This window comes from Meriones unguiculatus, chromosome 21, assembly GCF_030254825.1.
Source record: "Meriones unguiculatus strain TT.TT164.6M chromosome 21, Bangor_MerUng_6.1, whole genome shotgun sequence".
NCBI lineage: Eukaryota > Metazoa > Chordata > Mammalia > Rodentia > Muridae > Meriones > Meriones unguiculatus.
Genome location: NC_083368.1, coordinates 23574858 through 23600892, shown reverse-complemented (window position 1 = coordinate 23600892; position 26035 = coordinate 23574858). Strand labels below are relative to the sequence as shown.

The window sequence follows — 26035 nt, the reverse complement described above, 5'->3', positions numbered from 1 at the left end:
AATAGCGTCAGGGGTTGGTTCTCTCCCATGGGATGGGTCTAAAGTTGGGTTATTACCTCAATCCCTGCTCCATCTTGATCCCTACATCTTGCAAGCAGGACAAATTTTGGGCCAAAGGTTTTATAGGTGGGTTGGTGTCCACTTCCATCCTCTGAAATTCTCACATGGCTGCAGAGAATGACCACTCCAGGCTCCATATATCCCTCTTCTAGGAGTCTCAGCTAAAGTGACCCTCAAAGACTCCCAGAAGTCCCCCCATCCCAGAGATGACTGCTGATGATTTTCATTCTCTCTCCAAGTCCCTCACATTCTCCCCTTTCCTGTTTCCCTCTCCACACCGTCTCCCACCCAGTTGCTTCCCTCCATCTACTTCAGGTATCTATTTTATTTCCCCTTCATAGAGAGAGACAAGAATCCTGCCTTCTGCCCTTCTTGTTACTAAGCTTCTTTAGGTCTGTGGCTTTATGGCTAATATCCACTCATAAGTAAGTATATACCATGCATATCTCTTTAGGTCTGGGATACCTCATTCAGGATGATATTTTTTAGTTCCATCCATTTGCCTTTAAATTTCATGACTTCTTTGCTTTTAATAGCAGAGCGGTATTCTATTGTGCAAATGAACCACAGTTTCTGTATCCATTCCTCAGTTGAGGGACACCTACATTGTTTCCAGCTTCTGGCTATTATGAATAAAGCTGCTAGGAGCAGAGTTGATCAAGTGTCCTTGTGGGGTTAATGGAGCATATTTTGGTTATAAGCTCAGGAGTGGTATAGCTGGGTTGTGAAGTAGAACTATTCCTAATTTTCTGAGAAACCACCAGATTGATTTCCGAAGAGGTTGTACAAAACTGCACTACTACCAGCCTATCAGGTCTCATCAGGACTGTCTGGGTCCTCTTTATCTGTGGCCTAGTAATGCCACTCTGCCAGGAAGAGGTGATCAAAGAGGAGGCAACTGAGTTTATGCCAGAGACTGTCCCTGCTTCCCTTACTAGGATGCCCCCATGGAGATGGTACAGCCCATAGGCTACATCTGAGCAGGGGGTCTAAGTCTTCCCATGCATAATCTTTGGTTGATTCATCAGTTTCTGCAGGACACCCTGGGCTCAGAGTTTTTGGCTGTTGGTCTCTATGGAATTCCTGTCCCCTCCACTTCTATCACCCCTTTCTTCCATAAGATTCCTTCCACTCTGCCCAAAGTTCAGCCAGGAGTCACTGCATCTGCTTCTATACCCTGCTGGGTAGAGTCTTTCAGAAATCCTCTGTGGAAGGCTCCTAACTTGTTCCCTGTCTTCTCCTACTTCCAATGTCTATTCTGTTTGCCTTTCTGAATGAGGATTAAACATCTTTTCTAGGGTCCTCTGAGTTGTTTAGCTTCTTAAGGAATGTAGATTTTAGTATGTTTATCCTATATTATGTGTCTAATATCCCCTTTACCCCTTATAAGTGAGTGTATATCATGTTTGTCCTTCTGCATCTGGGATACCTCACTCAGGATGATCTTTTCTAGTTCCCACCATTTGCCTGCAAATTTCATGATTTCCTTCTCTTTAATTGCTGAGTAGCATTCTGTTGTGTAAATGTACCACAATGTTTTTAATCTATTCCTCAGCTGAAAAACATCTAGAGTGTTTCGAAATTCTGGTTATTAGGAATAAAGCTGCAGGATCCAGGCAGTTATGATGAGACTTGATAGGCTAGATAGTAGGGGAGGAGGACCTTCCCTATCAGTAGACTAGGGGAGGGACATAGGGTGGAAGAAAAAGAGAAGTGGGACAATGAGGAGATGAGGGAGGGAGCTACATCTGGGATACAAAGTAAATAAATTATAATTAATAATAATAATAAAGTAGAAAAAATAAACTAAGAAAAATTTGGTTTTATCATGGATCATTTTGTTTTCTCCATCTATGGTGATTAACATTTTCCTGGATATAGTAGTCTTCCCTGACATTTGTGGTCTCCTAAAGGCTGCAATATTTCTGCCCAGACCCCCCACACACACCCGGCTTTTAAAGTCTCTCTTGAGAAGTCAGGTGTAATTCTGATGGGCCTGCCTTTATGTGTTACTTGGCCTTTTGCCCTCGTGGCTTTTAATATTCTTTTTCGTTTGGTACATTTAGTGTTTTGATTATTATGTGGTAGAAAAGATTTTCCTTTCTGGTCCAATATAATTGGTGTTCTGTGTGCTTCTTTTATGTTTTTATGCATCATTTTCTTTGGGTTGGGGAAGTTTTCTTCTATGATTTTGTTGAAAATATTTTCTGGTCCTTGGAATTTGGTGTCTTCTTCTATTTCTATTATTTATAGGTTGGTCTTTTCATATTGTCCCAGATTTATTGGATGTTTTGTGTCAGGAATGTTTTAGGTTTAACATTTTCTTCAATTGTATCTTCCATGCCTGAGAATTTCTCTTCCATTGTTTGTATTCTGTTGGTGATAGCTGCATCTGTAATTCCTGTTCTCTCCACTAGGTTTTCTTCTCCAGGAATCCTTCAGTTTGTTTTTCTTTATTGCTTCTATTTCCATTTTTAGGTCTTGAACAGCTTTATTCATTTCTTTCACCTGTTTGCATTTTCCTGTATTTCTTTACAAGATTTATTCATTTCCTCTCTAAAGGCCTCTACCATCTTTAAAAGGTTGGATTTAAGCTCATCTTCTTATGCTTCAGCTATGTTAGGATATTCTGGGCTTACTGTTGTAGGGTAGCTGTATTCTGGTCCTGCCATATTGTCTTGACCCTTGTTGAGCGTGTCTTTACAGTGGCCTTTAGCCACCTGTTTGTCCCTGGTGTCGGCTGAATGTTCCTGATGCCAGCAGGAATGTTCAGGGAGGCAGGTAGAGCCTTGTGGCTGACAATGGAGCTCAGGGAACAGCCCACTGCTCACCTGGATTAGCTGTGTTCCAGGTGGATCTGAATGTTTCTAGGGCCCAGCAAGCATCCTTAGGAAGAGAGCCAGACTTGTGGTTCTGACAGTGGAGCTCAGCGGACAGAGAGCAGATCGCTTCTGCTATTTGTGACTGAGGTGGCCAGGAAGGCAGGGAATTGGCCGGGATGTTCCTGGGTCTGCACAGGCCTCCTCACTAATACTGATGATGGGATTTGGGTAGGAGGTAGGGGCAAACGTGCAGCTTGTTGTTCAGTTTTTAAATTATATATTTTTAAATTCTTTCTATATTCTAAATACTAACTCACTGTCAGTTGTACAATTTATAAATATTTATTCTCATTATTCCCATTATATAGGCAGCTATACAGAAGTCTTTATATTGTAAATAAAAATTTTAACAAGTGGACTCTCAATTTTACCATTTTCAAAATGCAAAGAAATTGAGAAAAATAAAATTTCTATTTATCCCTTTTTTGTTATTTAAAATATCAAAATCTTGATCTGATAGTCATTTTTCTGTAATTACCTTCAATGCCATTGCTGTCATGCACAAGTTTTGTATAACGTTTGCACCAGCCTTAGATATTTTCTGAATGTAGCTATAATTCGTTTCAATGTTTAAATTATTTCTATTTTCATATGATCAAACATAAATAGGGTTATCTTTAGCGGAAATTTTAGTGGAACCCTGCCATTTTGCGCTAACTGCAACATTGATATCTGAGTTATTAATGTTATTTATTTCACCCATCTTCATCTACTTTGAATGCCAACTATAGAATTTTAGCAGTGGCATAACTTTAGATAACACCTAACATTTTCATTAATTCCTAAATAAACCATTTTTCTGCCAGTTGGTTAATGTCCATAGCTTTTCTTTCTATGAGTCTTGGAACACTATAGAATCCTTAAAAAGAAACATATTTCTGTGCCAACTAATTACTTGATTGCTACACATTACTTCTCTGAATAATAAATGTTTACTGTAGAGAAAATAGCTAATGTGGACAGGGCTGCAGCATGAAAAGGACCTCAAATAAGTTGGAAAAGCCAGAAGCAATCATGTGCTTTTCTTACTCTCTTGGAAGGTCTCGGGTAAATTCTAGGCTGTGAGAGCTGTAAGGAGTGTATGACTGTGCAAGAGATGTGGACAGAGGACTTAGGCTGTTTTGCCTGTACATTTAATGTTACCAAAACCCTTATAACATCATGTGTGCCCTGTACATCAATCTCAGGAGAGTAAACTATAGACCAAAAATATGAGATGCTTAAATTTCATAGTAGAGTTGACTTAAGTCTTGTATCAGCATGATTTTGAAGCTTGAAGTTTACACTTGATTTTTAGAGGTTACTCTCATTAATTTTAATCCAAATTATTTCATTGTTTTGTGGGAGAAGGAAAATAAGTTTATTATAATATGGTTGCAAAAAAATCTTAGATACATAACACATAAAATCGTGATTTCAGTTGCTCCTCAGCTTAATACAAATATATTCCAATTAAACCATTCCTAAACTGAACATTTCCTAAGTTTCTGTAATGCATGGATCATCAGACTGCACCACTATGGAGCACCGCAGCAAGGTAGCTGTTTCCTTTCATGACGCTACGGCAAATGGAGGACTGGCCACATACCACTGTACAGCATCACAGAGACAGAGAGACACAGAGAATTTAAGCTGTCCTGTGGAAGCCAGTAGCTAGCATACCCTTGACCACCTGAGATGCAACTTTTTTCAGTTACACTGCAACTGGGAAATAAGATTCTCTATCAGATTACTAAAAAAGTATATGAATATTTAGTGCTTTCCTCTTTTCTTGCTTTTTGAAACAATACTGAATGAAGTACTTTATTAAAATTAATTACATATGTTTTAATTTTTTTTCTTTTTTATTATTTTTTATTAATTTTTTTATTAATTACACTTTATTAATTTTGTATCCCCCCCATAAGCCTCACCCTCCTCCCCTCCCGATCCCACCCTCCCTCCCATTTCTGCATGCATGCCACTCCCCAAGTCCACTGATAGGGGAGGTTCTCCTCTCCTTTCTGATCTTAGTCTATCAGTTCTCGTCAAAAGTGGCTGCATCCTCTTCTGTGGCCTGGTAGGGCTGCTCCCCTCTCAGGGGGAGGTGATCAAAGAGCAGATTATGTCAGAGGCAGTCCCTCTTCCCATTGCTAGGTAACCCACCTGGACACTAAACTGCCATAGGCTACATCTGTGCAGGGGTTCCAGGTCATCTCCATGAATAGTCCTTGGTTGGAGTATGAGTCTCTGGGAAGTTCCCTGTGTTCAAATTTTCTTGTTCTGTTGCTCTCCTTGTGGAGACCCCGTCCTCTCCATATGTTTTAAATTTTAAGTGTGGTTTTCTTAAGGCTAAAATTACGTACAAGGTTGTGTTTGTGGCTCATAGGCTATTCAACTAGACAATAGTATTGTAAAATCACACTTTTATTTATTGGTTTACTATCTTCACTTTGGATTCCCAATTCTCGACAGAGGAATATTGAATGGCAGAAAAACACTTAAAGAAATGCTCATCCTCATTAGCCATCAGGGAAATGCAAATCAAAACGACCCTGAGATATCACCTTACACCCATCAGAATGGCCAAGATGAAAAACTCAAGTGACAACACATGCTGGAGAGGTTGTGGAGAAAGGGGAACCCTCCTCCACTGCTGGTGGGAATGTAACTGGTACAACCACTCTGGAAAGCTATGTGGCGCTTTCTAAGACAAATCGGAATAGTGCTTCCTCCAGACCCAGCTATACCACTGCTAGGTATATACCCAAAGTTTGTTCAAGTACACAAAAAGGACCCTTGCTCAACCATGTTTATAGCAGCTCTATTTGTAATAGCCAGAACCTGGAAACAACCCAGATGTCCATCAACGGTGGAATGGGTACAGAAATTGTGGTATTTTTATACAATGGAATACAACTCAGCAATCAAAAAGGAGGAAATCATGAAATTTGCAGGCAAATGGTGGGATCTAGAAAAGATCATTCTGAGTGAAATATCCCAGAAGGAGAAAGACAAACATGGGATATACTCACTTATATAGACCTATAAGATATGATAAACATAATGAAATCTATACACCTAAAAAAGATAATCAATTGAGCGGACATGGGGTAAGATGATCAATCCTCATTTAGAAAGACAGATGGGATGTGCATTGAACGTATGACAGGAGTCTACTGAGCGCATCTGAAAGACTAACTAGCAGCGTTTTCAAAGCAAAGACTCATGACCAAACCTTTGGCAGAGTACAGGGAATCATAAGAAAGAAGGGGAGTTAGTCTGATGGGGAAAGGATAGGAGCTCCACAAGGACCAAATATATCTGGGCACAGGGTCTTTCCTGAGACTGACATTCAACCAAGGACCATGTATGGATATAACCTAGAACCTCCACTCAGATGTAGCCTGTGGTAGCTCAGTAACCAATTGGTTTCCCAAAGTGAGGGGAACAGGGACTATTTCTAACAGGAACTCAATGACTGGCTCTTTGGTCTCCCCACCCCCGAAGGGAGGAGCAGTCCTGTTAGGCCACAGAGGAGGGCTTTGCAGCCAATCCTGAAGATACCTGATAAAACAGGATCAGATGAATGGGGAGGAGGTCCCCCCTATCAGTGGACTTGGAAAGGGGCACGGTGGAGATGAGGGAGGGAGGGAGGGAGGGACTGGGAGGGAATGAGGGATCGGGACATGGCTGGGATACAGAGTTAATAAAATGTAACTGATAAAAAAATAAAAAAATAAAAAAATAAAACAAAAAAAATAGTATATTATTTTTTATTTACAGATTGGACCTATGCATCTAGATTATGATAGTGTGATTTTTGCAGGAATGGACTTTAAACACACATTGCTTGTAACAGTGTCTGATGGAGGAATTCCTGTACTCTCAAGTAAGAAGCTATTAATTCAATGTATTAAAATAATTTGAATTATGTATGATACATAGTATCTTAAATACTGGTTCTTAGAGTTTGTCATAGTTAAAAATGTTCCAATCAGAAGTTATAGTAATACATATGAGTAGTTATAATTAAACTAATTCATTTAGTCCAGGGATAGTATTATTTAAACATTGAAAGACAAAATAAAACTGGAATTAGGTTGAGATAATATTCTCAAATGTTTAATAAAGTACTTTGTGGTCAACTTGAAGACAGTTTTAATGTAATCTTTCTGTAATATTTGCATACTTAAAATATTGAACAAGGAACCAGTTTATTCTATGTTGGAGAATATTTAAAATCATTTAATAAAGCATCTTATGCTAAACTTAGTTTTAAGTACTGTTTAACTAAAAGCTAATATTTTACTAATAAAACATCAATATAAACGTGCCTATAAAATCTGTGCATAGAGAATCTAATATGTGTTTGTTATAAAGGTAAAAATAAGAATTGTTGAAGAGGACATAACATTGCTCTATCTATACTTCAATAATTTGTTTTCTCCGCAGCCATTATTAGAATCATATTAAGGGTAAGCCGTATAAATGAAGTGAATCCTATTGGATCTATGATGCCATTTGCCTTCAGCATATATGAAAACAGTCCAACTGATTCACTAGTTGGAAAAATTACATTTACGGATGGAGATTGGCCATTTAACAATATGCAATATACCATTGTCGGAGGCAACTTTGGGACACCTCCAAAATTTTACATCGAAGCAGATACAGGTAATGTAAGAACACCAATATCACTTTATAATAAAAGGGAAAATCGGCTTTCCCCAGGGACAAGTTAAGCTACATGATATGTTTCCAATTTCTAAATTGTCAACTTCAAGCACATATACATTCATGTAACACTAACTGGATGTGGTAGTTTGTATTATGTACTATGTGATATTACATATATGTACACATGTACGACAATCATAGTTATAAAAGAAGAGTTCATGAATTCAAGATGGTTATGGAATGAATTAGAGGAGGAATAGGGAAGGGTTGGAATTATGCTAAAGCACTATTCATGTATAAAATTATCAAAAATTAAAATAAAAAATAATACCTTGTTTGGATATATTTTTTTCAGTATTCATGGGAATGAAAACTTTTTATAGGAAAGCCTTCTCTTGAGTTATATAATGTTCACCTTGGTTTGTTAGTTGTATCCATAATTCTTAGCAACCACAGAGGAAGCCCTGGGGCTTTGATCTTTGATATATTGAAGTTCAGCAAACCTTTGCACACATGTGTTCTTCCAAATACCTAAGAATGTACAGTAGGTGATTAATGTACGAATTAACATCTGCCATGATTTAACTGTGAAAGTCATCACATGAAAATGTAACAGAAAATGATTATATCACGTAATATCTATTTGGTACTGTCACAAAGACTTCATTTATATAGGTTGTAATTTAGCATTGATTGAAACTGTTAAGTAATGCTGAGATAGAAAATTTTCTGTTGTTTTTGTGCTAGGAATGATAAAGCTGTTGAACTTGCTGGACCGGGAAGTGTCTTCTGAGTATAAGCTGGCTGTGAGAGTCACAGATGTGGCAAATGATGCTCTCCCTGATCCTCTCAGGCAGAGAAGCGCTACAGCTCAGGTGACCATCCATGTTCTGGTAAGAATGCGTTAATGCTTAGGGATTGCTATCGCTTAAGAGACATCATCTCAAAAACTGAAACAAAGGATAGTTGGGAATACTAGTACAGACTTTCAGCATTGACCCAAGTTCAGCGTGAGATGTGTGGTCCAAATATACATTTTAACTGTAATGAGCAACGATAAAATTGTTAGTACATGCAAAATACCCTGTGAATTCTGAGTCATACAGACAGAATTTGCATGAAGAGAGATCCTGGCACCACAAGTTACACCTAATTTATTAAAAATACAATGCTACAAATAAGTGTAATTTTGCTAACAAACAACCATACTTTAAAGATTTTGGAGGCTACTGTGATGCATTTTAATTTGTGTATTCTTGTCATAATGTTCCTTCCCTATGTCACTTTCACTGAGGGAATACTTTCATATTTTAAGTAGTAAAGACAAACATATCCATCAGAGTTTCATAGTATGAAACAAAGACTTCGAAATATTCAATGTTTCTGACCTTTCTTGTTTGAGCGTTACATCATTATAATCAAGTGCACCATTGTCAACTGTGCAAAGAATTTTTTTTTTTTTTTTTTTTTTTACATAGAGCCAAACTCCCTTTATCAAATGATTGCATTACTTTTTGCTGCTTGAGAACTGTAAGGTTTTCAACTCTGGATCCCAGAGAAAAAGGCAATAATTTCTAAACAAATGGTGATTTAGAGCTGCAGACATTGAGCGGAGCCTTTGCATAATGCTTTGAGGTGAACATTCTCACATATGCTGTGGTGAGCTGATCTCTCAGCGGTGTCCACGGCTCAGTGCTGTAATCCCCACTACAGCCTCGTTACATCTGGAAAATACAATAACCCAGGCCAAAATCTTTTTAGAGAGAAATTTAATGAAGTGACTTGAATGGTTTCAACCATGACTCAAGGATGTCATGAATTAATGGAACTTCTTCACTGTGCAAGTTTCCAGCAATCCACCTAGATACACTCATACTTTAGTTTCTCTGTTTGTAGAGGGCCTGAATGCTAGGACTTCTAAAGCTGTTATTGCCGTTTTGTTCTGTGTGGAAATGCCTAAGATCCATTAGGTAGGGTGAAAGAGTTAGCTGTATTCTTCATTGATTACTCATTCATCTCTTTCTTTTTGGAATTAGAAAGACACAATTGGGAAAAAAACTTGCTACCTTGAGATCAGGCAAAGCCTGTCCATTTCTTAGAACTGTACTCTGAAAACATTGCAAAGAAAACCTGGGGTGAAAGTTTCCAATATTTTATTAAGAAAGTTAAGTTAAAAAAAAAAAAAAAAAAAAACAAAGAAAACAACAACAAAAAAAAACAAAACAAAAAGTTCCTATGTTAAGTCTTCATCTCCAGAGTGATTTGTCCGGAGTTATTTGCATTTGTTTTCGGAGGTAATTAGATACATGATGTCAAGAAGGTGCTGCCCAGGTCTGATGGGATCAGTATACTTAGAATAACGAAGAAGCAAACAAAACCCTCTAGGGAGTATTTCCTCTCCAACATTGAGAGCTTCAGAGAGAAACTGGCTGCAGCAAAGCACTCAGGAGAACAAAATTCAGACTAGCCAGTCCCTAAAAGTGTGAGAAAGTAAACTTCTGTTATTTAAGCTGTACAACCTTTTGTATGTTATTATGGCGGCCTAAGAAAGCTTGAAGAAAATATTTGAAGGATATAATATTAAATCTATACACTTAGCAAACACCTGGATACATAACTGGAAGAAGATTAAATAATAAACTGGTATGTAAATGGGTAGAATAACTAAACATTTTGGAAAATAACAACCACAGAAGGACCCTGTCCTATGAACAATGAAATAGCTAATTGGCTCAAGGCTCCTGTCTTGCCAGAAACCAAACTTGTATCCATAGCACTCAAGGTAAGCGAATCAATCTTTATCCCAAACGTTTGTCTGCCAGGGTCTGAAGCAAAACAAAGGCAGATGCTTTTACTCAAATAAGAACAAAACAGAGTGAAAAAAATCCCCAAGCAAAAATCATTTCAAATAGCGTGATCATATATTGTGTATTACACCATAATGTACTTGCTGACAAGAATTTGCATACAAAACTGAAGGCTGTTTTGTCTCCTGCAAAGAGCATGATCAGTTTCCTCAGAGGACAGTTTCTGAATCATTGCTGTCTCTTTTGTGATTCTTTTTGAGAGAATTGTTACCAAACATGTATCCTTTCTTTCCAGACTGAAGTATAGCAGCTCTGCTATGCCAGATGCATGCTCCGTTTCTGGAACATATAAAGATTTACCATCCTCTTTACATCTCAACTAATAGTTGAGTAATGGCTAAAAAATGGACGTCTGTCCTTCCTTGAAAGTGTCTTTCAGAATGGTCACATCCTTGAAAGTGTCTTTCAGAATGGTCAAAGTCTCAAAATACGTTCTTGTAGGAAGGAATTGGTCTGAAAGCTTGCAACGTCCACACAAAACTGGTCTGGTTTTAGGTGGGAACTATCTATTTATGAAGAGCATTTTAGTAACTTTTCTATTTAACAGAAATGACCCTCTGAAGCATGAATATTTACACATGTTTTCTTACCTTTCTGCCTGTGAAATGCATGCAAAGATCTTTGTCTTGGAACTATTAGCTCCAGAAGCGGTGAACCTAAATGATGTGGAATGATGTGCGCATGCTCGGTGTCAATACGTCACTTAATTTTACTTATACTTGCCCCAGCAGGAAGTGTGATTTTTCAAAGGCTTACATTGGATTAGAATCCCAGCCTCTCTGGTTACTATTGTTAATGTAGGACAGGTTATTGAAACATTCTAAATAATTTCTTTATCACAAAATGATGACGACATCCTGTAATCCTGTAGTATAACCACATTTTTATTGTTGATTTTTTTTGAGACAAAGTTCTTCTCTGTAGCCTTGAACTCACTTTGTAGACCAGACTGGTTCTTGAACTCACAGATACTGATCTGCCTCTGTATTCCTGAGTGCTGGGGTTACAGGTGTGTGTCACTGCGCCCTGCTGTATAACTGCATTTTAAATGTGGCTTTCTGTAAAGTACTCAGAAGTTTGTAACTGAATACCATATACAGCCTTCATAAACAAAGTAGGAGAACTCCACAGATGGAGGAAAATATGACTGACATGGTTACTCTGTTTGCTCAATACGTATTATTAAGATGAAGATTTTTATCATTTCTTCCACAAAACTATTCAACTATGACTGATAAACAAATTTAAAATGTTCTTGCTTTTATAGATTATGGAATTAAAGCTAGAGAATAAATATTCCTCATCTTGAATATTTTTAAAAGCACAATGTTCCTTGAATTGCTTATGTTAATATAAAACTGAAACTGTAAAAACTGTAAATCAATTTCTTTCATGCGCTAAATATGGCAGAGTTTAGGGAATTTTAAAATATACCATAAAGAGCTAACCTACTACAGATTTTATTTATAAGTTGTGTAAGATCACATTTGGAGGGGAAAAGAATGCAAACTGAAGGAGACAAAAGAAATACCATACACTCTTTCAGGAGATGTCGAGAACTGGATATTAACCATTCTTTTCATTGTCCCCAGGATTTTCCATACTTATATTTTATCATTTAAATCTTTCTGGACTAAATTATAAAATAATACTTATAATTTATTACATTGTTCAGTTCATGAAGGCAAAATTCTTTCTGTGTTTTTTTTTATCTAATAATCACAGTTTTTCTTTAAATATTTACTTACCATAGTATATTGGAAGTGTGGCTAGAAAGTTTGAGTAGAAAAAAAAAAGTACCAATCCCTAAATGTTATCCCAAAGAAAGAGAATTTTAGAGGTAAAGAAACATATTTTTTCTCCCATTTACCCACTGAACTTAGACATAGCTCATCTCAGTACTCAAAAACTATGCAGTTTTTGATGTTTTTCTATGTGTTCATTATAACATGGAGGGCATGACGATTTTAATCTCAGGTGAGACTTATTTTCTGCATGAACAAGCTTTTAACAGTTCCTGGCTACCTTTCAGCAAGACTGTGTCCATGTCAAAAGGTTACAGAATGAAGAGTTTAGCTGAACCCAGCACCAAAAATTTTGCCTAGTTTGCCTTTGAATGGTTGTTTTGAAGGCCTATCTATATACAGTGTGTGTGTGTGTGTTTGTCTCTGTGTGTGTGTGTTTGTGTGTGTGTTTGAGTGCTAGCGTTCCTACTTCTGTGTGTTCCTGTGTGCGTACGAGAGGTCAATGTTGTATGTCATTCCTCAGGAAATGCCTATTTTGTGTTTTAAGACAGTCTTTTTAATATTCACTTAATAAGTGAGTATATATCATGTGTGTCTTTCCGCTTCTGGGATACCTCACTCAGGATGATTTTTTTCTAGATCCCACCATTTGCCTGCAAATTTCATGATTTCCTTGTTTTTAATTGCTGAGTGGTAGTATTCCATTGTGGAAAAGTACCACAATTTTTCTACCATTCCTTCATTGGGACATCTGGGTTGTTTCCAGATTCTGGCTATTATGAAAAAAGCTGCTACATACATGGTTGAGCAAATGTTCTTGTTGGATACTTGAGCATATTTTAGATATATGTCTAGGAGTGCTATACCTGTATCTTGAGGAAGTACTATTCCTAATTGTCTGAGAAAGCACCAGATTGATTTTAAAAGTGGTTGTCCAAGTTAGGATAAATATATTAAAATCTGTACACTTAAAGAAGATAAGCAAGAAGGAAGACCCTGTGTAATATAATCAATCCTTATTCAGAAAGGCAAACAAGATGGACATCAGAAGAGGGAGAAAACAGGGAACAGGACAGGAGCCTAACACAGAGGGCCTCCGAATGACTCTACCCAGCAGGTAATGATGGCAGATGCTGAGATTCACAGCCAAACTTTGGGCAGAGTGCAGGGAATCTTATGAAAGAAAAGGGAGGTGAAAGACATAGAGGAGACAGGAGCTCCACGAGGAGAGCAACAGAACCAAAATATCTAGGTTCAGGGGTCTTTTCTGAGACCCCTACTCCAACCAAGGACCATGCATGGAGATAACCTAAAACCCCTGCACAAATGTAGCCCATGGCAGCTAAGTGGGTTACCTAGTAAGGGGAATAGGGGCTGTCTCTGAACTCAGTGGCTAGCTCTTTGATTACCTCCCCCTGATGGGGGAGCAGCCTTGCCAGGCCACAGAGGAAGACAATGCAGCCAGTCCTGATGAGACATGATAGACTAGGGTCAGATGGAAGGGGGAAAGGACCACTCTTACCAGTGGAGTGGGGGGAATGGGGAGAGAAAAGGGAAGAAGGGTGGGATTGAGAGGGAAGTAGGAGGGGATTACAGCTGGGATACAAAAATGAATAAATTAAGAAAAAATATATTTTAAAAAAAAGTCTTTCACTGACCTGGAATTGTTTTTCTAATTGTAAAGTTCCTGGCCAGCCTGTTCCAGGCTCCTAGCTGTCTCTACCTCCTCAGAGCTGGAATCACTAACATAAACCCCCAAACATGGATTTGTGGAGAGCAAACTTGTCCTTCATATTTATAAAGCAAGCCCTTTACCAACTGGAAGACCTTTCCAACCACTGAAACAATGCCTTTAAAAGTGGAAAAATTAAAGTGTAAAAAACATGAATTTCTAAGTCAATGCATAAAAACTAGCCTTTAAAAGTAACTAACATATCTGATTGTGACACAGATGAAATTAGTGTTGTTTTCCAAGTATAATGAGTCATGTTTCATGCTTATTTTTGACACTACATGGTCTAGTCCATTTTACATACTGCAGACTTTTCCTGATTTCTAATAGTATTCCCTCAATGGTTAGAATTCTTACAAACTTATTTCTATCTCTCTATTTTCACGGTTTGAGAACAAACAACCATTAGTTATATAGCTTACATGAAAATACAAACATTTATTTAAGAAACTTGTCCTCAAGGAAAACCATTGTTACCACTTTTTATCACCTAATATTTGGGGGTGAGAGTGTGATTTTTTCTAAGTATTTGATAATTTTTCTGAATAATACAACACAGTAAACCAGAATATTCTAGTAAAATTTAATATGATTTTAACAAATAAAAGTTCAACAATAATAAATATATTGTTCTTAGAAAGTCCCAAAAACATTACTGAAGTATCTCTATGGTTCTAAAATATTTCCATGTTGGTATTTTTATATCAGTATTAGTGATTTATGGAAACAAATGCCTCAGATGAATATTCTTTCTGATTTTCATTTTTACTTTTATTGAAAGACTATTGTTCAAGTTATAATAACTTAAGTTTATCATCTATAATTACAATAAGACAATGTTTCTTAGATAACATGCAAAAATCAAATGCATACAGATGTATGAAGAGATGTATGCATGTACATTTGTATCTCTGTGTGTCTATAGCATAAGACAAAATTTATGATTACCTAAAATAAAAAAATACAAAGATGACCATAAAATGTAATTTCTGAGCTGACATTTAAAAATTCCTTTGTAAGTTATTCCTTCATCAAATAGAGGTAGAATTAATCACAAAGCTGATTCCCAACAAATATGATAACACAAAGGATCTTTGTAATTAGATTGTTCTTTCACAGTTTAATCCAAGTAACACATTTGGATCACACTCTTCTCTCCACTGTCCTTTACCCCCTCTCTCATACCCTTTTCCCACCCATTAAGTATTTCCACTTTAATGCCTTTTTGTGTAGTTTTTTTTTTTCCTTTTCATTCTTTGTTGTTGTTGTTGCTGCTTTGGTTTTTGTTTTGTTTGTTTGCTTGCTTGCTTTGTGACCCATCGGGTTTCACCTGACTACTCACGTGGGCGTGACTAGGAATGTGTCTAATGGAGCATGAATAACATAGTAATGGCTACATCACGGAAGACAATGATTTCTGTTCTTCCGGGAGCCCTCCACCGTCGCTCACAGCTCTGTGCGTGGCAGGGCCCCATGATTCCCTCTTGTATCTAGGACTAAATCTTTGCTATCTCAGTGTTGTGGAGCTGTAGGTAGGCAACTGAAACTGCCATGTCTTCTGAGTGCTCAGACATATCATACTCACGGAACAGCATTTGGAAGCTACTCTCCCTCCTATGTTGCTCTCTACTCATTCTGTGCCCTTCTCCATGATGCTCCCTGGAGTGTAATGTGTGTAGGGCACACAATAGTCACATATTCTCCGTACTTGTGCGAACAGAAGCCTTTACATTAATGGCATTCTCTGCAAAGAAAGTTTCTTTGGCCAGGACTAAGGAAAACACTAGTATATAGAAACAAAATAAACGTTAGGAAGCAGTGTGACTACATGTCCATTTTTCATTTTTTTGTTTTCCTCACCAAGCAATATTTTGTTATTAAGAATTTACCTAGCGATAGGATAAATAATGCCGATTTCTACTGTAAGTGAAAAAGCAATATCTCAAATCTTGACAGTACCTGTTCAAAGTATTATACTCTTAATCAAATGTCTTTCTTTAAAGAGAAGAGATTTCTGACCCTTGGTGTAATCTATAGGGCCAAAGATGGTGGACAGAAATGCTGTCCATCTATGAAAGCATTGCTTTCCTTGCCTCCAGGGAATGTACAGGGCCCTGTCTTGTTTGTAATTGAAAATATTATTAGCATGATTATCTAGTGTTTGGAGAATAGTGTCAGGAGCACTTCATAAGAATTATTTGTTCTATTTGTGAAAAGGAAAAAATGAGCATTTTTTTAACAAGCTAACAAAATCACATACCAGATGCAGATAAAAAAAATTCAGAGAAAAATTACAGAGCAACACTTCTCAAAAATATAGAAGCAAACATCTCCAACAAAATATAGCCAGCCATATCTAAAATATGCAGAGATACTTTCACATCATGATCACATCATTATTCCTGCTATGCGAGGATGGTTGAATATTTTTAATAATTTTCATCAGTCTACCAGGTTAAAGGAGAAAACTTGCACAATTACACTAATAGATGGAGAAAAAAAAACATTTGATAAAATCAAACAGAACTTCATGACAAATATTCTAAACAGAGTAAAAATAAAAAATGACTTGACTTGATAGAATAAATCTAAAAAGACAAAATTTTCAAACTAATGTTCTATTTAAAGGCATAAGGATGTACTTTCTCATCTTAATTTTGACATGATAACAGAAGCCCTAGTTAATGCAAGAGAAGATAATAGATTTATTTATTTGAAATAAATAAATAAAATTATTGTTGTTATGTAAGATATTTTTATATATGAAAAACAGAAAGAAATAAAGAAGAGTCCCAGAATTAAGAAGCTATTGTAACAAGCTTACCAGAGATTAATATGATTTTCTGAAGTTTATTTTTTCTAATAACCCACAATGAGGAAGTAGAACTTGAAAAGCAATCATGGATAGAATACTACTCAAAGAAAAAGTGTAAAAATGAATCATCGTGTATAAAGCCAACAAAATAGGTCCAATGCATAAAGAAAACCATAAAATTCAAATGAAGAAAATGAAAAGAAGTACATGGAGAGCAATTTTACATTCTGGGACAAACAGCTCAATATTGTTAACATATTATTATTTACGATTTGTTATATGGACTCAATGCAATTCAGTAAAAATTCCACATATGCGCTTTATGGACATTGACAAGCAACGTGAAAGAGCCAGAGGCTCTGGGTGAAATGCTGAAGGATATGAACAATGTCTCCAAGACTATACAGGAGGGTCTGTAATTCACCTGGGAGACACAGAGGATTTCCATGAATTTGGGGCTGGTTTGGTCTACATAGCTACCAAATGAAGTGCTGACTCAAAAAAGGAAAATTTTCCAGGGATTAATATGATTTTGAATTAGTGAAAGAGGAGGTCAATAAACCGATAAAACAGACATAGGGACAGAAATCAAAGCGCTCAGCAGAGACAGTGTCTCCAGTGAATGGTTCTAGAAAGACATCAGGCAAAGACCTGAGTGAAGCTCTTGACAGACTTCACTCAGTGTGGCTTTAGATCTAAGTGTGAAACGTGAATAGTAACCCTCCTAGAAAATTCCAAGACATTTTTAGAGTGTTTTTAGTACCCAGTTTTTAAGATACAGCATGGAAATATGACATAGGAAAGTTCTGACCAACTGGACTTGATAAAAATTCTAATTTTTTTTGTTTGTTTTTGAAAAATGATGTCCAAAAAATTTAATGACTAGCTACAGTGTGAGAGAAAGTATTTGCAAAAGATCTGCCTGGTTTAGGACTATTCTCAAAAGTATTCTATGAATGTGAAAAAAAAATCTACAGTAAGAAAAGAAACTTTATTAAGGCATGAACAACAAAAACAACAATAATTTACTAAAGATTTGTAGGTGAAAACAAGCATAAGAAAATAAGCTCAATGGCATTGTCTTACACACATTAAATAATAAAACTACAAGGAATAGACATGCTACTAGAATAGACATGCAATTAAATGGTAAAGAAATAAAACATGGATACCACCAAATGCTGTCAAGGATGTGAGACAATAGACACTTGTGTTGCTTAACAGAATATTAAGAACAGTGTGTCTGTTTTAGACATTTTCAACAAAATGTCTAAAATAGTTCAACATTTTTTAACAAACACAAAAATATTCAGCTGTACCATCTGGAAGTTATGCTCCATAACATTTACTTTCACTAGCTGAAAACTGTATGTCCACCTCAGAGCCGGCATTTAGATGGCGGTAGCATCTTTGTTTATAACTGCTCAAATTTAGAAGCAAGTGGGATGGTCGTTAGTTGGTGAACAGATAAGGTTTTTTTGAGAAATCATGTTTTAGAGAAGGAAAGAAGTAACACATACATGTTATTGAAATTTTATTTTAAGGGATAAAAACCTAAAAAACTTATTCTTAAAAGTACTAACTGACTTCATTTAAAAAAAAAAAAAAGAGGGGACCATAGTCTAAAAATGAAGAAGAAAGGGACCTGGGAGAGATTGGGACAAATGACTGCTGAAGAATCCCCAGTAGTGATACTATTTTTACTCTAGTTCGATCACTGGAGGTCTGCCAGACCATAACAAAGCAGGTTCCAGATTATGATTAGCATATACTCTTGTGTTGGCTGCAGTGCCATTTTGCTGTCTGTCAGCATCCATACCATCTTGCATTAGAGCAGCGTGTCAGACATATAACTGCACTTGCCATGGAAACCAAGATTTCTCATGAGATTCTCAACACTGGGACAACAATAACATCGGATAGTCTAGCCACATGAGTGATTTTCTTTCTGAGTCTTCTCTTTTTTCTTTGGCCAAAAGCGGAAAATGAAGAAACAAACCCATAAGTGGGTTGCTTTTGATTTTTGTCATACTTTTTAACCTTGTATATAAGTTTGATTCCATTTTCAATGTTGCTGTTGTTTCAAACAAACTATTTTGCTTGTCATTTTTCCAACACAGCAAATAACCAAAGCAACAATGAAAGGAAGAAGGGGAAGCAGTATTAATATGTTTTCATTGTTATTTGGATCAAGAATGGTTAGTGTAAGAAAAAAGACAGGGAGAAAATGATGTCTGTTCCCACCCAGAACTGAAAGGCCTTCCTAAGTAAGTAATTAAAGCTCAGCCTGCGTCCAGAGGCTGTATGAGTATAAACCCTAGAGATAACATGAAAACAGCCTCCGGGTGTCCTCTGAGACAGAGGATGTTCACCCAGAGTCCAAGAACTCAATAACATATGTTTTACAAGGGAGAAAGCCAACATACAAACTTTCCTGTAAGTACTACAAATACCATATGGAAAATTGATCCCATAAACTAAGAAGAAAAACATAATAAAGGAATGAGTTTTGAATCCCACTATGCCAGTTAAGGGATATATTCTAGTCTTTTATCTTAACTTCCAGAAAATATGAACGAATTGTGAAGTGTGGGATCTGACAAGAGTTTCAAAGACCTTTTATGATTTTTCTTTTTTTATTAATTTATTTTTTATCAATTACAATTTATTCACTTTGTATCCCAGCTGTAGCCCACTCCCTCATGCCCTTCCAATCCCACCCTCCCTCCATCTTCTCCTCCTATGCCCCTCCCCCAGTCCACTGATGGGGAGGTTGTCCTCCCCTTCCTTCTGACTCTAGCCTATCAGGTCTCATCAGAACTGTTGCTTTGTCCTCCTCTGTGGGCTGGTACTGATGCTTCCCCCTCAGGGGAAGGTGATCAAAGAGCCAGCCACTGAGTTCATGTCAGAGACAGCCCCTGTTTCCCTTTCTAGAGAAACCACTTGAACAGTGAGCTGCCATGGGATACATCTGTGATTATCCTATAATCTAAGGATCCTAGATTATCTCCATGAATGGTCTTTGATTGGGGTATTAGTCTCAGAAAAGACCCCTGGACCCAGACTCTTTTGCTTCTGTTGTCTCCTTGTGGAGCTCCTTTGCCTTCCAGGTCTTTCATCTTCCCTTTCTCTCCTAATATTCCCTGTACTCTGCCCAAAGTTTGGCTATGAGTCTCAGCATCTACTCTGATACTCTGCTGAGTAGAGTCTTTCAGAGCCTTTTGTGGTAGGCTCCTGTCCTGTTTCCTGTTTCCTCACTCTTCTGATTTCTATCCCGTTTGCCTTTTGGATGAGGATTGATGATCCTACCCAGTGCCCTCCTCTTGCTTAGCTTCTTTAGGTGTACAGATTTTAGTATTTTTATCAGATATTATAAGTCTAATATCCATTTATAGATGAGTATATACCATGTGTGTCTTTCTGCTTCTGGGATACCTTACTCAGGGTGACCTTTTCTAGTTCCCACCATTTGCCTTCAAATTTCATAATTTCCTTGTTTTTATTTGCTGAGTAGTATTTCATTGTGTAAATGTACCACAATTTCTATATCCATTCCTCCATTGAGGGGCATCTGGGTTGTTTCCAGATTCTGGCTATTATGAAAAAAGCTGCTATGGACATAGTTGAGCAAATGTCCTTGTTGTATACTTGACCATGTTTTGGATATATTCCTAGGAGTGGTATAGCTGGACCTTGAGATAACACTATTCCTAATTTTCTGAGGAAGTACCAGATTGATTTCCTAAAATGGTTGTACAAGTTTACATTCCCACCAGCAATGGAGGAGGGTTCCTTTCTCTCCACATCCTCTCCATCATGTGTTGTCACTTTTAAGGTGAATTCTTAGGGCCATTTTGATTTGCATTTCCCTGATGACTAAGGACGTTGACCATTTCTTTAAGCATTTTTCTGCCATTCAATATTCCATATCCCATTTTTTAATTGGATAACTTGATTTCTTGCTTTTTAACTTCTTGAGTTCTTTATATATTCTGGATATTAGCCCTCTATCAAATATAGGGTTGGTGAAGATCCTTTCCCAATCTGTTGGCTGACATTTTGTTCTGAGGACAGTCCCTTTGCTTTACAGAAGCTTTTCAGTTTCATGAGGTCCCATTTATTGATAGTTGATCTTAGAGCCTGTGCTGTTGGTGTTCTGTTCAGGATGTTGTCTCCTGTGCCAATGAGTTCAAGACTCTTGCCCACTTTTTCTTCTAACAGATTTAGTGTGTCTGGTTTTATGTTGAGGTGTTTGATCCACTTGGACTTTAGTTTTGTGCAGGGTGATAAATATGGATCTATTTGCATTTTCTACATGTGGACATCCAGTAGGATGTCTTTTTTTCAAATCTTACATAACTGCCAGCATTGTCTTATTACTTGCAAGAACAAAACAAACAAACAACTTGTGGAGAGAAAAAACCAAATAGACGAAGGCAGAGAATCAGAGAAAAGACAGAGACAGAACAAAGACAAGATAGACATTATTGGTCTTCTATATTATATAAAATTATAGTTAGTTTTTTTTTTCAAGTGACATTGTTGGATGGTAGTGAATTTATTTAAATTTGTAGATCGCTGCAATGAAGAGAACATTTTTTCTATTTGGGAAGCTATCCACTTACAGTGCTAACTTTTATCTATCTATCTCTGCCTGCCTCCCTGCCTGTGTACTTGCCTTTCTCTGTTTACTGAGTGAGTGAGTTAGTGTGTATGTGTGTGTGTATTGGTATGTGTGTGTTCAGTGAGGCACATGTGTGCATGCCTGAGCACAACACATGACATCATTTCTGTGTGAAGGTCAGAGGGCAACTTATGAAAGTTGGTTCTTTCCTAACATGTGTTTCTAGGGCTTGAACTTATGTTTCAGGCTTGGAGGCAAGAACTCTTTCCCACTGAACCATATCCCTGGCCTCATAGTTTATAATTATTTAAAGAACACTAGATACAAGTGCTTTGATCAAAAACTACAAGCAGGGTAAAAACATTTAAAGTGGCAGCTTATATGTCTTTCTCTTATTTTGAAAATATAAAGTAGTTATATTTTAATAAAAATTTGAATTATTATGAATGTTTTAATATTTAAAATGTTATTCTATTCAATTCAAGTATATTTATGTTTCTTGTCCTTTTATGAAAATTCTGTCATTTCTTAGAGGACTGTTTATGATTTATAATTTTATATCCTTACTGTTTTCAGGTTTTCCATGTTATAATGGAAAAGAAACTATCTGGGTCATAAAATTGTATCTGTATATCTGGTTATCTTTCTGCTCTTCACTTTGTGAATATCATGTGTTGTGGATCAAAATTTATATTCCATTTCTTGTTGAGGTTTCCCAATATGAGAATAGGACAAATTTGAACTCAGAGAGGAAAATAAATATCTGATCTTGAGATGAAGTTAACAAAACCTTTCAGAAACTGTGTTTCATATTTAATTTACTCCTGAAAACTCCATACTATGGAAGAAAAGCTAGCATTACTAGTACCACCATCCATTTAGCCCCAAAGGCCTCATAGCCAAGGTTCGGGATGGGGACATTCAAATTAAGTTCTCAAGTATCAAAGCAAAATAACCTGGAGCTTCCATGCCCCAAAGAAGTAGAGGAGACTCTGGTCTTTCTAGCCCAATTCTTCAGTGGGTTAAACAATGTCCAGCCTAATGGTTGGGCTGTTCCTTATTACAACATCAAACCTGTGATGCAGTTGTTAAGCTCTCACAGCCCTTCACAGAGACACCTAGAAATGCTTCCTTGGGTCTCTAGAAACTCTTCAACAGTTTTTCCAAGGGGACTTGATCACTGTATATCTATGTAACCATGAGGTGCAAGAAACTCAATTCTTCTTCTTTGTCCTTTGGTACTGTCAATTTTATTCTAACCACTGTGGTTTAGCTTACATTTCCTCATTGCTTTGTGACGATGATTGACAACTTGTAGGGATATTCATTTAAGTGACAAAATGGCTGCTAGCCATAAATACAGCAAAAAATGCTTTTATGTGCAACATTGGCAGCATTTCTATATGTTTTTCCTTTTTAACCAATGCTCTTATACTTTTGTTTTTAAATATTTTCTATATAATTTTATGGCTTATGACTCAATATTATAGTTGTGTTTAAATGGCAAAGCAAGTGCCTTTACATTCATTGTGGTTGTTAATGTGTTTGTATTTATTTATTATTTGCTTTACATGTTAACATATAATATTTTGTTATATGTTAACAATATAACAAAATATATTCATATATTAATATATTCATATTTTCTTTCCTACACTTCTCTTTTTCTGTTGACTTTTTTTTCCTGCTTGTTTTGAGTTACATTACATTTTTATCAGTGGCTAAAAATTTCCTGGGAATAAATCAAGAAGGAATGAAGCACATGAAAGCCCCATTCATAAAAATGAACATTTAATGTAAACATTTAATATATTTTTGTATTTTATACAAGTCAATTCAAATATATTATGTCATTAATCATTGCTAACTAAAATAGAGATCACATTATTAGATATAAGACATTCAGTATTGAGTTAAGAAGTAAAATATAGCAGATCATTATTAACTACCATGGTGGTAAAAGAAATGTCAAGTGTTTCCAAGGTAAAAAAAAAAAAAAGTGCTCACCTCAAGGCACTGGAGGAGAGAATAACACCAGCACTATGGGATGATGTTCTATGACCTTCTCAGATAACGACCATCTCAGAGGAAGAGTGTGTGTCTGTCATGATGCCTACAGCAAACAGAAGAACAAAGCCTGGAGCATGCCTGTCATCCTAGCACTCAGGAGTGAGGCAGGCAGAATGTGCGTTCAAACACAAGAAAAAAAGATAAAGAGTGAAAAGAAGTTTAGCAGAAGACACAGACTGAACTGGTCTATAGAATAAAGGCAGAACTTTCTGGGGCAGCTGGCTTGTCAACAGTCCATGGAGGCTGCTCAGAACACAAATGGCACCTAGAACATGTCCTGCACTGGGACCTGCGAGTGAGGAGAAGATCATGGGAGAGGTTACTGAAATCTGGGCAAAAAAAAATGTTAAAAGGTACATTATATTAAAAATTCTCTGTCTCTATCACACACACACACACACACACACACCATACAATAGGAAATACAGAGCTAAAACTTGGGAAGGAGTATGTTGATGCTTAATAGTGTAACTCTGAGACTTTGCTATGTTAAAACTTTCCAGAATGTCATGTAGCAGAGAGAATTCAGTGAAAGAGTGTTCCGGCTCTCATTTCACATAACATGAGAGACAAGCATGAGTAATGACTGCAAAACTTAATAAATACTAGCACTAGCATCACTATTGAGAACTTTTCCTAATCAACTTAGGTCTATAAAACTTGAAGTTATTCTATTTATCTCTTTGATGTGCTCTAATCTCTGGCATTTTACTCAGACTATGTACTTATTTTTTATTATTAAACCTTTAAATATAAATGAGCATCGAGCTCTCAGTCTCACATTATTTTCTTGCTTTATGTTTTATTTTTATTTAATTAAGTGTATTTATTTATTTTATGTATTTGTGTAACTTGCAGGAGTTGGATCTCTCCTTCCTCTGTGTGCACCTTAGGAATAGAATTCAGGTTATGACACTCCATGGCCTTTACCCACTGTGCAATGTTGTCAGCCCTGTCTTATTTTATGTAAAAATAATGTTTTAAGAAAGTGTCTCAGTCTCTTTTGTTTGTTGCTGTTATAAGATACTCTGACAAAGCAACTGAAGAGAAAAAGGTTTAGTTTGGGCTCACAGTCCCAGATAGAGTCTATGAGGGCGGGAGAGTCAGAGACAGGAGCTATCCACATTGTATCCAATGTTATGAAGCAAAGTAGACATTTAACAATAACCATCAAGGTAATGAGATAGGGTTTCAGTAGCAATTTGTTTGTGTTCTATCATCTTATTTCAGAAGTTTACCTGTGCTAGATATCCTCTCTTGAAATACATAAATATATTTTAGAACTCAGGAAGAACAATAGTAAACATTTTTTTGTTAGTTTGTTTTTTAAGTCTTGGCTCTTTCTTATCTATCTATTTATTTATTTATTACATTTTATTCAGTTTGTAACCCCCTCCCCCGTTTCTTCCTAGTCCCACCTCCTCTCTCTTTTTACCCTATGCCCTTTCCCTAATTCCCTGATATACAGGACCTCTTCCACTTCTATCTGACCCTAGCCTATCAGGTCTTATCAAGGCTGGTTGCATCATCATCTGTAGCCTGGCAAGGCTGCACCCCCCAGGGGGAGGTGATCAAAGAGCTGGCCATTAAGTTTATGTCAGAGACAGTCCCTCCCCCTCTTACTAGGGAACCCACTTGGAAACTGAGCAACCTATGGGCTTCCTCTGAGCAGGAGGCCTAGGTCCTCTCTATGTATGGTCCTTGGTTGGAGTATTCATCTCTGCAAGCCCCATGGGCCCAAGTTTTTTGGTTCTGTTGTTCTCCTTGTGGAGTTCCTGTGCCCTCCAGGTCTTTCTATCTCCCTCTTCTTCCATAAGGATTCTGGCACTCTGTCTAAAGTTTGACTATGAGTTGCAGTATCTCCTTCGAAACCCTGGTGGATAGAATCTTTCAGAGGTCCTCTGTGGAAGGTTCCTCTCCTGTTCCTTGTCTTCTACTTCTAAAATCTACCCTGTCTGCCCTACTGAGTGAGGCTTCAGCCTCTTCCCTAGAGTCTTCCTTGTTGTTTAGCTTCTTTAGGACTATAGAATTTTAGTATGTTTATCCTATATTATATGACTAATATCCACTTATAAGTGAGTATATACTGTATGTGTCTTTCTGCTTGCTGAGGGTCATACTTATACAAAAAGAATAAAGATCATTAAGGATAGAAATGCTTTCAACATGCCAAATCTGTACCAACTATGACCATTTTTTACCATGTATTTTGCATTTCCTCTTTTAAATTATTTTAAAACTTAGTTTTTGGGTATGATGTATTTTTATCACATTCCACCTACCCCAAATTCTCTAAGATCCTCCCTACCTCCTTATCTATCTGACTTAATGATCTCTCTCTCTCAACACTAATATTAAAATCAAGAGAAAAAAAGAGCAATGAGACAATAAAACAAAACAACACACACACACACACACACACACACACGTACACACACAGAGCAAAACCCAAAGTACATTTTGTGTTGGCAATACTCTTGGACATGGGGTCTGTCTTGGAGCATGCTTGGTACACCTCGTTTCCTCCGCTGGAGAAAATCGATTTCCCTTTCCCAGCAGGTTTAGCTGCAAATAGGTTCTT

The 26035-nt window shown here is 36.9% G+C and overlaps 1 protein-coding gene across 1 annotated transcript in view; it reads left to right on the top strand.

The window, feature by feature from the left end:
* LOC132649777 (cadherin EGF LAG seven-pass G-type receptor 2-like) overlaps positions 1-26035 on the top strand; it is a 98554-nt gene that overhangs the window by 53368 nt on the left and 19151 nt on the right. Inside the window, exons 14-16 of the mRNA XM_060374217.1 lie at positions 6708-6813; positions 7377-7598; positions 8349-8494. Of these exons, the coding sequence (XP_060230200.1) occupies positions 6708-6813; positions 7377-7598; positions 8349-8494 (474 nt within the window). The remainder of the gene's footprint in view (positions 1-6707; positions 6814-7376; positions 7599-8348; positions 8495-26035) is intronic.